Source organism: Rhipicephalus sanguineus, chromosome 3 (genome assembly GCF_013339695.2).
Source record: "Rhipicephalus sanguineus isolate Rsan-2018 chromosome 3, BIME_Rsan_1.4, whole genome shotgun sequence".
Classification (NCBI taxonomy): Eukaryota; Metazoa; Arthropoda; class Arachnida; order Ixodida; family Ixodidae; genus Rhipicephalus; species Rhipicephalus sanguineus.
In genome coordinates this window covers 172790346-172805368 of record NC_051178.1, presented here as the reverse complement: position 1 = coordinate 172805368, position 15023 = coordinate 172790346, and the positions used below count along the sequence as shown (strand labels likewise).

At 46.0% G+C, this 15023-nt stretch overlaps 1 protein-coding gene across 1 annotated transcript; it reads left to right on the top strand.

The window, feature by feature from the left end:
• Positions 1-756: 756 nt before the first annotated feature.
• Positions 757-2916, top strand: LOC119385172 (uncharacterized). The gene is made up of 2 exons (XM_037652692.2): positions 757-1015; positions 2384-2916. The coding sequence occupies exons 1-2, from the start codon at positions 770-772 to the stop codon at positions 2693-2695; spliced, it is 558 nt and encodes a 185-aa protein (XP_037508620.1). The 5' UTR covers positions 757-769; the 3' UTR covers positions 2696-2916.
• The last annotated feature ends 12107 nt before the right edge of the window (positions 2917-15023 follow it).

The following is a 15023-nucleotide window of genomic DNA, read 5'->3' as shown; positions in this document are numbered from 1 at the left end:
TTACTGCCGTCGTATACAACACGCGAGGAATTAGCGCACCCTCCAACAACCTCTCTGCGTCCTGCCTCCCCCCTCCCGCTGAATACAGGACATTATATAAATGTCTGCAGCACACAGGAAGAATACGCGCACAATACTTGGAGGCATCAAAACAATCAAAAAGACATGAAATCAGATAAAAATTATCGCTCATATTTTTATTATAATTCTTTCGATATAGCAGCTGCTCACGATATTTCTTGTATTTTCGAGTTTATTCTGCATCAGCTGTGTCTGAGCACATGACTGTTTTTAGAGATGGGCACTCGAAAGAGACCTTATTCGCAAGTGCCGAGGTTCTGTGAGAACATTTCGTATCTGTTTCGTGAACGTTTATACTGCAATACTGCGACTTAAATTTGAGTATGTGAATGTCGGTGCGTGGGCTTTTTTTTATCATTATAGTTGTGGTTGATGACGATATTACGAGGAAAACTACTACGTAAAGAGAATAGGTATAGCCGGCACCGCAACATACGTGCCAACCTTTCCGTAAACGTGTACTTTTAATATATATATATATATATATATATATATATATATATATATATATATATATGTGAAAAACCTTCGACACGTTGAAGATGCATTAACAGACGTTTACCAGTTTTGTACATGCGTTTGCGAAGGCGGTGCTCTTGTGAATTTATATTGTATGTACTATACATGTTCCTCGGCGCACGTATTTTAAAGCTGCTTTTGAATAACTTTAGGTGGCCAGCGTACAGCGATGAGCTTCTGCTTCCTGGAGAGTGGTCTCAAGGACAGACTCGTTCGTACGATCGGCTCCAGCCGGGACTACATTCGTGAGCGCGAGCCGTTCGTGGTCGCGGAGTCCATTTCCGAGAATCCGCTGCTGTCCGTGCGGAACGTGCGCATGTACGGCGTGCACGGCGTCCACATCAAGGAGGCCTCGATGCGATGCAACAGCAGCTTCCTCGAGTTGGAGGCTCACCTCGTCTTCCAGAAGCTAGAGGTCTGTTAGGTCTGTTAACGCTTTTCTCGAGCTAATGATTTTAACAGCGAAGCTATATTGCCGAGGTGAAGCGGATGTCCGTAGGCAGGTTGTCCCTAGTGTAGGTATGTGCCGCAGAAATTGGACAGGCCTCACTTTGCCGAACTCCAGTTTAAAGTTTTCCAATTGGAAAACTTTAAAGGAGCGTCTAGGTTAACGACGGATTAGTCCAGGAGGGCACAAATAGAAAAAAAAAATGAAACAATAACACGTACATGCATATGTTCGAGCGCCAGTTGTCCCTCTGAGTACCAGTTAACCTATATATTGCTTTCGCAACTAAATATCCCAGAAAGGCCTCCAAAGGCGCGAGGGACTGTCAAGGGCGCTCACGCAGCGATTGCGTTACACATTGCTTACCCAGTGATTCATATGAATACCAGTAACGTTAAAGGAACCGATGTGGAGTAGTTGGAACATTTAAAATATAGTGCTGGTTTATGGAGCCGTGGAAATGGAGGGACATGGTAGGGCAAGCCGTAAAACCTGCTGGCGCTGGTGTGATAATTGCATAGCTGGATGAAGAGATAGATAATTGAATATTTTATTGAGAAAGAGCAATTGTGGAGAGCTTCTGTGCTCGACGATCTGAATAGCCAAACTCATTTCAGGTTGAAGCTCTCCCTCATTGTTTCTACAGCCCTCAAATCAGCCAGCGCTGATAATCGAGGTTCTGCATCGTTTAGCGTGCAGGTATCTCGATGTGTCTCCTGCATGATGACTTACCGAGCACAATTCTTAGCTTCGTTGATGTTACTACTGGCACGTTCCGCGAATAAGTCACGCATACCTGCCGACTCTCCCGATTTGCACGGGGGACTCCCGCATTTCGAGCAATCTTGCCAATTGTTCGGGCACCACCATAAATCTCGCGAAAAACAGCGCTAGTGCCAGCGTGAACAGAAAATTATAGTAACAGGAAGGCGGTTCTAAATTCCGAGATCGCGCGTGGAACGCTTGTCACTTTCGCCGCAGTACACTAGTGTCATGTGGTAAAGCGCATTAAGATTGACAAGGGGCTACTACAGTTGTAGCGAGACACAGTATGATCATGGATCACTGACGTCTACAAGCTTTACTGGCAACCATTTGTTTATGACGTCGGTGCGGACCTGAGAAACAGTAAATTAAGACGTACACCAGTCTTGTGTCATCGCCCCCCCCCTCCCCTCCCGCTTTACGAATCTCCCGAATTTCGATGTCACCAGGCTGGCAGGTATGTAATAATGTAAGTGTGACATGGTCGATGACCAGCTCTCAGGGACATGCACCCTCTAACGCTCTATGGCCGCGTCACCTATTGTTCTTCCGCCATTACCTCTGCTTCAGGTTGTCTTCGACATAACGGCGGTCAACGGTATTTTGATGGCTGGCGACTCGCATCTAGTGGCGGAGCCGTTGGAGTTCGAGGCCACCATCCTGTTCCCGGCCGAGGAAGGATCGCGCGTGCTGCTCACCTCGCTCCGTGTGCTCGAGCTTCGTGTCTCCCACCTGAACCTGAGCGGGCCGTTTTCGCTGGCCTTGGTGGACGTTTCCAGGTCCAGCGGCTTGTTCACGCTGCGACCGAACAACAAACTTATAACGCGCGCACTGGTTAGCATCATACAGAGATGCTTGGACAGAGTCGAGTGGAAAGTGTAGCTTAACATCGGGACAAGTTGTTTTGCATGTATGCTTTTCAGAGTGTGTGAGTTAATGTTCCGGTTATCTTCTGACGCGAGACAGACATTCTCTGGCGGCTATGACTGACAGATGGTTTCTGGTTCACGCGCAGTCGTCATCTGCTTAATCATCGTCATGGCGTCGAATTTCGCGAATGGAGGGCGTTTCGTCACTGCTTTCCTCGTATAAAAAGAAAAAAGAACGGGACGCCGGCAACGTCGAAAACGTCTGCCAGTGTCGCTGATGTCCGGTCATTTGAGAAGAATCCTGCGAGAAAACGTTGTGCCGCGTCAGTGGCGTAGCCAGGGGGCTCGACTACCCTCCCCCCCACCCCGTAATTTTTACAGCTTGTATGTGTATATGCGCGCATACATACTGACACAGACACGAACACACACGAAGGCGGTCGCTCCCCCTCCCCCCACTTGGAGTACATTTTGTGGCTACGTCCCTGTGCCGCCTGACAGCGACGAGACGCAGCAGATGACGACCGGACATTCGACAATATCTACCGTTAGTTATAACTGATGACATGCACGCGCCTGTACTGCACCTCTGTTTTATGTTTCATTCTTTGTAACGTCCCGTTCATTGCCTTCACTGCTCAGAGAAGCAAACATTGTCCCTCTGCATTTCTTGTTTACTGTTTCAAAAGTGTTTTGGGCGGCGTGATTTGAACTCCTGATCTATCTTGCCAGATTAACACGCAGCGAGGCCTTAGTAGGCAAGACGATGTGTGCTTGATTCATTGCATCAGAATCGCTGTGACTCATACACTGGTTTTTGATCCGAAGTTCAATAATTAGGCTCGCCGTTGTGTTCAGCGTGCAATCATCCTGGTCACTGGCATACTCAGGAGTTTATATCGTTTTTCTTTTTTCCTTTCTTTTTTTTAATGAGTAAAGGGGTAGGTGGAGGCATGCTCTTGTTCTGGAAGTGGGGTCTGAATAGGTAGGTGTTGCTGCGCCTCGTTTTATGCGATGTATTCGTTTTATAAGCAATACTATTCTGGGTTGACACTTTATTACGGGAAGGGAGAAGGGGGGAGGGGGGAGGTGCATACGATCGAAAGCGTATTGCTGGCGTGCCACCACTTTATTATTACGCCCCTGTTTCGGATACACGTAGCATGTTTTATGTGACCTTATTTGTGACTTATCTTACAAACCATTTCTGAAGGCAGCAATGCTATTCGAACTTAAAACAGCGGGATATTGTTGCACCTTGATGAAACAATAAGCAGTTTTAGAATAGGGTTAGTATATAGCCTTAGGGTTGCTTGGGTAAATATGCTATTTTCAAAATAAAGCGTGGATATCCCAAGATGTTAGCGTATGACGCATGCACAGGGGCAACAAAAGCTAATGCAAAGCTTTGCTTACGCTATTCTAAAACTTTCTAATAGTTACGCATTGCGCACTACGTTCTTTAAAAGCAACAGGACTTGTTAACACTTTAATTTTTGTGTGTGCGTGTGTTTGTGGGTTTATTTGACGTTTGTATGTTTGCGTGATCACCTTTTATGTTGTTCTCGTAATATTTGGAGCAACAGTTCATATAATATGTCATCATTCATATAAACCTCTCTCTCCTTATCCTGTTTTATTTTTCGCCATTTTCTTAATCTCTCTTTCTCTTCGTTTATTTATTTTTAAATGTTCTGTTTGGTTTATGTAGAGGAAAATGTTTGTAATCCAAGCCTTACGCATTTCGTCCCGTAGAGGCCATATAATGAGTGACCGTGTTTTTCTTTTTTCTTTTTAATTTTAGAATGCATCTTTACCTTGGCTGCTTCAAACTCAGCAGTGGTTCACCAGCATTATTGCTCTCTCTTTTTTTAATACGGCAAAATGAGGGTAATGCTGCTGCTGGTGAACTACTTCCAGATGAACTGCGTTCACTTGGAAGGTGTTACCCTCAATTTGCCGTTCAGTAGAATGAGGGTGATACCTTCCAGATGAACGCAGCTCAAAACCTGCTTTCGTCATCTGTTAACCATTTTTTTTAAAGCGTGATCTTCGTATTTCTTGGACTACTTTCAGTTATTCTAATTGTATTCCTTAGTCTTTTTATGCCAGTTTTCCCCCCTTCAATCCACGATTGTCCGTATGCGCTACTGAAGCACTTCGCAATAGAGAGTTTTATCCTGTTTTCTTTTTTCTTTCGTGGTGTCTACAGTTGTCGGAGTTATACTTAATTCATGCAGTAAAGGAATATTGAGGTGGGATCGTTACATAACTCATTCATTGAGTCTTCACAATCCAACTCTCCCTTTTACGTTTCTCATTAAAAAAAAAAAAATTCGGCAGATCCCACGTACCGTGGGAGTCGATGTTATGCGAAGCATGCGGCGGGAAGGTGACTGTGGCGCAATTTTTTTTTACTGAGCGACACGTTACAAAATGACGCTAAAGATTTGTATAAATTTTATACGCACACATATATGTTGAAGAGCCGCATACGTGTTATATAACCAGTTGTTTACGATTGGGTAACGCTGCCAATGGCAACGTGTGTATTACCAACACCAGGAGCGATTAACTGATATGTAGTGCTTATACGTGTCCCGAGAATGCACGCACGTTTCACGAACCCATGTGCATGTGTGGCAGAAGTTCCTGACAGTTCATGAACAACGGAATCATCACCGTGATCAGTGAGCACCAGCAGATGGTCATGACTTGTTATAGGATCCGGTCGTGATCGTGGTGACGAGGGGTCCATGTGTAGTGGAGTATACGGTATAGTAGAGCTGCTGGAATTCGTGGATGCCTCGGTCATTTCGTCGACAAATTGTCTGTCGATAGAGCCGGTTACATGCCGGAACCTGAAGCCACACTTCGCGTTGGTGAGGTATAGGCCGTCGAGGCTGGTAGGTCTGGATAGTGCTACGTAGACCAACATCAGTGGATGGCGCTTGTCGTATTCGTAGACTACCTGGGCGTATGTGGCCTACGTAGTCTAGTCTACAAAGTGGCTGTCAATCAATCTGGCATCACCCTCGGTCAGCATGAGGCCATCGCCCAGCCTCGTAAGAAATGAAGAGAGTACTGCGTCGTTCTGGCGGACGAAGTTCACTTTACGGTGCGGTGATGTGGATATCATATATAACTTTCGTTAATGTATTCCTCCGGGGTCGAGCAATGCTTCAATATAGCTTGTTGGATCATAGGAATAGAAAGGTAATGTTGATTAGACTGCTATAAAAGGGGTCCCAACACCAGAACCACAGACGTTAATCTGATATGACGCCTGTATCGTAGGAGTACATGCCGTAGGCGTATCATGTAGTGTTTATTAGCTTTCTTGTAAAATTAGATAGCGAGCACCACAACCACAATTGACGTTGCACCGATATTACGCCTGCGTAGGCTGTTTTTCCAAACCGGTTTATAGACCTGGCGTGGCTCATGGGTAGAATATCTGATTGCCACGCAGAATGCTTGGGTTCGATTCCTGCTGGGATCCTAATTTTCATTCTTTCCATTCGTCGGGTCAACGATGCCGATGTCGGTTTTCCTAACGCTCTCGCATCTAAATTAACAATGTCTGTTCTCGCCGTTCCTGGGTAGATATAAACTGTCATTCACCTGTGGCGCATACCCGTACACCGCGGCCCGTGGTAAACGGGTATGTGCCACACGTGTCTAGTGGAAAGGGTTTGACGACGTACGCGACAGGATTTTCACGTTATTCATGTCATGACCCGACAATCATATTCGTCAAATCCTTTTACCCTCCCATGCAAATTTTGGTCTACAACAAGTTAAGGAGGCGACCGTGAGAGCACCCAGACGTAGGCGGCTAGATAGATAGATAGATAGATAGATAGATACGTAGATAGAAACGCCCAAAGTGCCAAAGGTTCGCTAAGAAATGCTTCGCATTTAAAAGTCAGCCCAACACCCGACTCTGCGATCGCAGACTCTGTCCGCGGCATATGCCTGGTTCCTAATTTAGGCTTCAGTGGACGAAAACTTGTTCGGGTGTTTCACCAACCCCTCTGTTGCGCTATGTAGTGGCCAGTGAGCTACGGCATCGCGACAGAAAGCGTTATTTTAACGCGACAGCGTTAAAGAGCTCGTTTTACAGAAATTCTGGTGTCGGCGTCGGTGTCGGCGTCGTTGGTTGTGAGCGAAAAAGTATCATCTTGTCTGTGACCGAAAAATCGAGAAAGATGCAAATAAAAATCTTCGGGTTCGAGTGAGAATCGAACCCACGCCGTCTGCGTGGCAAGTAGGTGTTCTAACACAGAGCCACGCCATTGCTTGAAACTGCTTTATGAATGCTTTATGAAAACTTATGAATGTCATGTAGTGGATGGAGTTTCCTTAACGCATGTAATATACCGTGGCAGAAGCGTATAATCGCGCCAGGCGTCAAAACATGTGAATTGCGCAGCGAGTGGGTGTTTTAAAGGCCCACCCATTACGAAGCGCTCAGACATATTTAATTATCATCAGCTGCAAGAGCATCAACAAAGTGAGCAGAGAGAGAGAGAGAAAACTTTTCTGCGTACGTTCGTGTGTTGCCTTACGGACGCGTAGTAGGCCCGTCGCTGATTCACAAAAGGAACAATTATGGCGTAGTGGGCACTTAACAACTGTACTTGCAGTAGGCATTCTAGGAGTTTGAAACGGCCAATGTTACGCGCACAGTCGTTCGTTTCCTTACGGCATAGTTTAGGCATGCACCGAGAACCGAAGCTAGGCTAGCATTTGAGAAGGCGATGCGCACAGGGCGCGATTACGCTATCGCGTTCTACTCTTGAAGGTGAAGCTGAAGCGTCCTCCAAGTTTTTTTTTGTTTTTGTTTTATTATATTGGAGTGCTGAGCTGTTTCTAAAACCCCTAATGTTTATCTGAAGGAAGCGCCCAGCACTAATTCCTCTGCTGCTAACACCTAATGCGTCGTACTGTATCGTGTCAGTTCAGGGGGACCGAAATTGGAAAGTTCTATAATGTCATGCGCCCCTATTGCATACACAGTAATACAGTGCTTTTGTTTGTACGCAGGAGTGCCGGACGAAAATATTTTCTTGAAAAAATCTTTGCTCTATGGACGCATTATACTTTCTTGACAAGGAGAAATGTTCCATTTCTAAAAGTTCTGTGCATAATTGTGGCAGTTTTTCCTTTAGGCGCAATGGCGTAAATCATGGCGGGTCCATGGGGGTTCCTGGCCCCCCTTGTGTTCAGGCTGGGAGGGACATCCCTTGCAAGTGTTCCCCCCACCCTCCCCCTTGAGATTTATCTTTCATACATCATATCCTGACGACCATACTAGTAAAATGCATACTTTGATCTTAGGTGGGCACTACTCATACTGTACAGAATATTACATATTCAGCTTCTTTTAACGCCTGTTTATATTTGAAGTGGTACCGTATGTTCAGTACCCCTTGGCTGCGTAAGATCACGTTGAAGTTGCAACTGCCGTTCGAACGGTTTCCGAGAAGACACAGTAACACAATACCTAAGGTGGGACTTTTTTTTTCTTTCGAAGCACGATTTTAATTTCTATATAATAAATAAAAGCCTATATTTTTTAAAACAACATGGTCACCATGGCAAAAGCTGTGTGCCCCTTTGCGATTCTTCTGGATTTACGCCACTGCAGTGTCTTTAGGCTTTTCGAATGCTGGCACAAAAAACAGCGCCACGATGGTCCGTTTACAGCGACAAAAACGAAGTATTGGAGCGCGAATATAAACCGAATGAAAAGCGTGACTGTGCAGATCAGCTGTTTAAACGAACTCGGGCGTTCATAAGAGACGCGAAAAACACTCGGGGCGGCACTTTCCTCTCATATAGAGCGCGTACACGAATCTTTTATAAATTTCTGATTGATCGTCGCTCCATTTGCGCAGTCATCGCTGTGTTGTCAATGCCGGCACAATGCGCGCAAAGTTTTATTTAAAAAAAAAAGAAAAGAGTAGTTGGGGCGCCTGTATCAATAAAGCGTCTTCGTTACAAACGCACTATCTGCCGTTCCAGGTAGCATGGTTCAGATTCTGAGAATGGCAGTTAAGTAAACGAATACCATCGCTCGCTTCCGGCATGTACGTATATATATAACAGCATAGTTTACAACAATCTTTAGAGGAAGCTCTAGACTGGAGAGAGAGCGAGAAGTTCTTTAATGAGAGAGAACGAACACTGGCGGCGCGGCAGTCGCGGCGATGTGACGTCACGGCAAGGACTCGCTTGCTCCGCGGCCGAGGATCGCCTTCTTCTGCGCCCGCCATGTATCCGCCCTTTCGCGATACGGTGGTGATGACTGCTTATTCTTGCGATGCAAATATCCCAAGGTAGAAGGTGGAAGTTTACACTACTAGCGAAAGCTAAGGAAGTTGTAGAAAGTTTGGATAACATAGCTTATGATGTGCGAATTCCCGTCCGAACGGAAGATTCACCGCGAAAGTGGTAATGCACGAGACGAAGACATTCGTTGTTTTCACCGCGTATTCCAAGACATCTGTGCTGATAAAAGTTACGCTAGTGGTTCTAACTTCATTACAACTTGGCCTGGACTCCACGGTTAGAACATGCGTCCCGAAGAATTACAAATGAAATGAGGACGTTTTCAATTCACTAACTACATTGTGGTTTATTGTACAAGTTATGTCTGCCTTTGCAGATTATAGGTGGTTTGACAGAATTGCGCTTTCTGCTACAGGAGGCTTTAGATGAATCTGTCTATCATAAAGAATCGCTTAATACATCCGGAACATTAAACAAAATAATACTGCCACGCACACAATGGTTTCGGCAATACTGAGATGTCAGTATATATACTTGGATTATGTAAAGATTTCTTCTCAACACTCGTCTGGGATTATGTGGCCGTATACCCTGATTTGCATGAACTGCTGGTCCGATCAACCACCGGGTCACAAGCGGTAATGTTAAATTGTCGTGGGAGCACTGTTATCGATCGTCTGCAAAACAAACGCCTAAAAGTCGAAATGAGCGTCATGAACTGTTTCGGTGGCGGTCTCTGCGAGGTGGCCCACGTAATATTTAAACGTCCTTCGCCTCAATGAGTGAATGAATTGTCTCGAACGTCATGTCCGCATAAAGGCTGATGATGCTCAGGGGTATGTCAAATGCAAGGAAAAATAATTTACGAGCTGGCTATCTAAACTAGTACTTCTACAAGTCTAACAGCACCGTTGCTGCGATGCTGCATGCATGAAGACACAATGTGACAGCAATAAGAAGTTTCTGCAATTAACCTCAACTTGTTTTTGTAGTGAAATGAAGCCCCGGAATTATTTCGAGGAAAACGTGAAACTAAACAACGTGATGACTTAGCGAGTACACAAGAAAACAAACACAACTGCGGCGGTATTCTCAGCCGAGAGCTTTCTAGATATTTTGCGAAAGCCAATACTGCATGCGTTTTGTATTCGTGCGCGGGGCTTGGCACACCGGCAAAAACGCTGTCCGCAGATCGCGGATACGTCCGATGCAAATGACACTTGTGGAGGCGAAGCCATCATAATTTTTAAAGGAATCGCCCGTGAACAACGCAACCTAATAATGTGAATGAGGCGTCTTGCTTGCAAAGACCACGGCATGGTGGTGAGGCACGTTGCAGATTAATTTTGACCGCCTCGAATTTTTTAACGTGATCCTGTATCTAAGCAAAATGACTTTGCTTTTCACAACCATCGGAATGCGGCTGCTGTGGTCGGGAATCAGACCCATCCCCGAGGTTAGCAGCGCTACACAACAAACTTGATCCCCCTTTTCAAAGTGTGCACGATGGAGCGTGGGCACCGTTGGCGACTGTGAAGAAAAAATGCATAGCTTTTTGTCGTTTTACTAGGAACATTATTGATGCTGGTTTTTCGTCATTCTCCTGAAGCTTGAGCTAGGCAAAAAGCAAGCGCAAACAGCGGAACAGCGTACGAAGCAAGCGCATGATATGCCGGCGCGTCACGGCGGGCGTCGAAGAGTCCGTGCCGTGACGTCATCCAGGCCTTCCGCCAGGCGGCGCCACCACAACTTCTCGAGGCTGATAGAAACTACTCTATATGGAGGCGTTCATCACCCTCATTTTGGGTTGTTGTTACATGTTGTGCAACTTGTGCGCCACCTTGTGCTCCTATCAGACAGCTGCGAAAATCAAATAAACAAATAAACTGACAAACAAACAAGTTCAGTGCCTCATTGCGGTATACTTAAAGAGTCACGGGGTTTGCAAATGTACGTGGCTTTGCGAATATAGTCTGTGCTATTGCTTCTTCATGTGACTCACCTTTCATTTGTTTGTTCCTGCTGTGTAGGGCTTCACCGATTCCAGTTTTTTTTTTTATGTTCATTCTCATAGCAGCTGTAGAGGCGTACGTTCTAAATGACCTGTGACATACAGTGCCGCAATAAAAGGCTACTTGACCGGTATACCTATTACATGCGAATGGCGTGACGGACTCCTGTTCGCTCGTTGCAGTTTACTTGGATGCCTGGTGGCGTCTATTCTGAGCACGGGTTACGACTGTTACGGCAGTATATATGACGTTCGTCGCTATAGCGCCGACTACATAGCGCTAAGGAACGCAGTGGCTGACTTGAAGAAAATACCACTCGTCGAAACATTGGCTACAGTGACATCCCGTGTTCCAAGAATTTTTCATCTCTTCAAGATGGAAGATCTTCCCCCGAACTTCTGCCTTTTTTGTATAGCCAAAGTTGCCGTTTACGAAATGTATAATTCAGTCCCACACTTTGCTTTAGCGTCACAAGCGGTCTGCCGCATTTACACTTCAATGCGGGGTTTCTCGATGCATCCGTATTATGGTAAGACCATAATATGGGATATCTGTTGGGGTTGCCTTAAGTGTGATAGCCTCCGGGAGCACGCTTAAATAGTTCCTCTCGTGTAAAAAGGTGCCAACATTTGCGAAGAAGATAAAAGACTGCAGAATGTAAGAGAACGCAGGTATACTGTACAGATTATAGACAAGACCGCAGGCATATATGAATGCATATGACTGCTCTTGCGCCGTGTGCTGCCCCTCATGCCGCGTGAAAGCGCCACTCTTGCAGCCTTTCATAGAGCATCTTTAGATAGTTGTATCTCAGTCTCACGTATATTTCCAAACACAGAATAAATTTAACTTTCCTTGAAAGAGGCTCCAAGAAACATCGCTAGCACGGGCCGTATGTCTCCAGCTTGAAAACAATGTTCGTCGAACGTCGTCGTCATTGTTCTCTGGTATAGTAATAACAGTATTACAGTAAAGTTAATCACAAGCAACAGATTTTCGTCTAGCTTAAATATTCCGAAGATGAGCAACAAACCTTGATGCGGAAAGGGGATGTTGTTGGGGGACTTTATTGGACTGTGCAGGCGCGCCGCGGTGCACGGTGCTCCAGCATCTGAGCTGTTTCAATTAGCCCAGGAGCTGCAAGAGCGCAGCACGGAATCAGCTGTATAGCGCTCGTGCATGGCCGAACGACGAAACAGCAAACGAACCTTCAGCACCTACGCCCTTCCGGACAAGGTGATTGTTTTTATTTTAATGTAACGGTCAAAGTTGACAAGAGTCTAGTGAACTTGGCATGTTGGTGACTCTAACCATTCGCTCACACATCAGCCTATCTCGTGAGAGCTCGCGCTTCCGCCGTCTTTGCGGAGAAAACCACGCCACGCGAATTCTCACGTTGGCATGCAAGTTCCAGTCGCAAAATACAAGTGCTAACGCACTTGCATCTTGTTTCAAAATAAAATTTGTCATCAGCCCGTCTGTGGCACGACACTACGAAGTAAATATATGCGGATTTTTCAAGAAGCGTATCATAGATACGTCCTGGTTCGGTATCCGGACCCGGCGCCAGTGCCTTTCCGGAACGGTCGCTGCACCATCTGAGCTAATCAGGAGGGCTCGCAGATCGCAGAGAGCGAATCGGTTGATGACTCAAAGCACACGGGCATTGGCTACTAAAAAAAAAGAGAGATCAGTTTTGCGGAAGTCCACAAGATATAGGAAGTTAATCTCTTTCGCCAGCTTGGGCGCGAGGTTATCTCTTTGGGCATAATCTTCCTCCACGTGAGGCCAGTTCACTAAAGAGGCTTGCTCAGCCGCGTCAAACCTCGTCGCCTTGCAGAAGGCTGATTTTGATAAAAGATTTAGATGCTCGGTGTCTTCTGAATAGTGCATCCTCAGGCGAAGAGCCGTTGCCTCCTCAGCAGAAAGAGCTCGTGCAGGGCGGCGTGTGGCACCGCCCTGAGAGCCGGCAGCACGAGCAGAGCCTGCCCAAACCGAGCCGGACTGTGGGGCCTCGTGTGTCGCATGTACTGCTGCAGCGCCAGGTGGGACTGCTCCAGCAGGCACTCCACCTGGCCCGAGGCGCACAGCTCGCGCTGGCAGTCTGCGATACACACACAACTAATAAGATTTGTCACTCAACTTACTCAATGGACTTAGTGAAACATCGATTTAGGTTGAGTGGCAAGACAATGTTGCATATTCGTGGTATTTTTTAAGCTGCCGCGTCAAATTTCTCAAGTTTTTATTGAAATAATGAATAAATGAAGGACTTGTTGTCGCCATTTCTTAGTGGCGGCTACCCCTTTCAACTTGATTGTTAGGAGAAAAAAATTAAGAAAGAAAAGTAATATATATACATACATACAGTCCTGCATTTTGCTTGGTTATTTTACTATTTTAAAAACTTCTTATTTTATTTTGTAGCGTTAGCTACACTGGCTTAGCCGAGCCAGTTTCGCGTGGTTCCTCAAGAGCTGTGATGTCACACAGCTGGCGCATCGGAGCTGGCACCTCCCGCGCACTCCGCCGCTACCGCGCGCGACTCGCTGCCGCCGGTCTGCGCTTTCCAGAGGAGTGACGTCGTAGCCGAGGTAGACGTACTGGCGCCGGCGCGCGCGCAGCTATTCGCCTTCGCTGTGCAGTCGCCGTCTGACACTGCGCTGGAGCCGCTTGATAGCGCCTCTGACTGGCGTTTGCCAGTGTGGTTTAGCCATGGAGAAGGAGAGCGCAAATGCTGCTCAACGGCGCAGAAGAGCGGAGAAGCTTAACTCATCGGATCCCGAAGTAGTTGCCTGACAAAATAAATATACATGTGCCACATAATATGTATACCATGTGTGTGTCATTGGAGCAGCAGTAAGCATGATAATCAAGCTAATCCTAGACAATCAGGAAAGCTAAGAACAATCAGCTGAACCTTTGCTAACGCTATGTTATCCTGGCATAGCCGACCTAAGCCACTGCAACATTTTTTAAACTTTATTTTGTGAAAACCCGATGTGAACTAATGGAGCGGAAATCAAATTATACACCGAAATTGCTAACCGCAAATGAAATGAAGCCTAGTCGGCCGACACGTTTTCCGTGTATCGGAGATCTCCCTTGCACACTTCGTAAAATCATTTGTGTAGCACATAAAGAACGACGCAGAGCTGCATCGGGTGTTTTCAGGATGGTCTACAATTTTATCATAGAGACTTTTGATTTAGTTATAATACTTGAGAAGTTGATCAATTAATGTTAACGAATTATATAATTAGACGAAATACAATTAAGTATGTACTCTGTCTCGCTCAACTTGAAAGCGACGGTAAGCGGCATTGACTCCGCGTCGGCTGATCCGTTGCATGCAAGCGCCTCTCCTCATGCAGTTCACCTTTTCTGCAGAGAAGTATGGTTTCCAGCAGGGTCCTCTCGATGGGGTCAAGGGCCAGCGCTTTGCACTGGGCGATGGCTTGTTGGATTTGTCGCACGCTAGATTGGAGCTCCGCCTGCAATGCAAAGACGCATGTATAGTGCTTAAGACATTTGCATTAGAGGTGTTTCAAATACAAAATTTAGAGTTTTAGTTACGCTCAGTCAGAGGGGCTTCAAATACGAAATTTGGAAGATATGTAATTTTTTTATTGAGACACCTCGGTGAGACTAGCTCGCGTCTTCGACTTTCGTCGAACCCCCGTATATAGAACTCGCTAAAAAAATGAAAATGAGTTCGGTATGTCAAGTAATTCGATATAAAACTTCTGAAAATTTACTGACTTTAATTGCAAATTTTGGTGCGCAAGTTGGCTTCACGGCACTGCTTCGCAATAATGCAAGGAAGGCGGCTTATACCGCAATACGTGGGGAAGTTTCTCTGTTTTTATTTTCTCGCGGTTTGTAGTCGGGGGTGCCGGTTATACGCAGAGGTGGGTTGTAGGCGAGAAAATACAGTATCGACGTAAACAGTGACCCAACATTCTTCAAACGCAGCTGTGCGTACTCGTCGGGCGCCGGAAGCCTCTAGTCTGCCTTGGCCGGGTTGGCCCT